The 208-nt window shown below is 65.4% G+C and overlaps 1 protein-coding gene across 1 annotated transcript in view; it reads left to right on the top strand.

Annotated features, from left to right (window-relative positions):
• Positions 1–3: 3 nt before the first annotated feature.
• LOC104168494 (collagen alpha-1(I) chain-like) overlaps positions 4–208 on the top strand; it is a gene marked incomplete at both ends in the record, with an annotated part of 1,967 nt that continues 1,762 nt past the window's right edge. Inside the window, one exon of the mRNA XM_009709103.1 lies at positions 4–199. Within this exon, the coding sequence (XP_009707405.1) occupies positions 4–199 (196 nt within the window). The remainder of the gene's footprint in view (positions 200–208) is intronic.

Here is a 208-nt window from a genome sequence, read left to right as displayed (position 1 = left end):
CAGGAGAAGGCCCACGACGGCGGACGCTACTACCGAGCCGATGACGCCAACGTGATGCGCGACCGGGACCTGGAGGTCGACACCACCCTCAAGAGCCTGAGCCAACAGATCGAGAACATCCGCAGCCCCGAGGGCACCCGCAAAAACCCTGCCCGTACCTGCCGCGACCTGAAGATGTGCCACGGCGACTGGCAGAGCGGTCAGTGTC

Source organism: Cariama cristata, unplaced genomic scaffold, assembly GCF_000690535.1.
Source record: "Cariama cristata isolate BGI_N322 unplaced genomic scaffold, ASM69053v1 scaffold26701, whole genome shotgun sequence".
NCBI lineage: Eukaryota > Metazoa > Chordata > Aves > Cariamiformes > Cariamidae > Cariama > Cariama cristata.
This window is presented reverse-complemented; position numbering and strand designations above follow the sequence as displayed.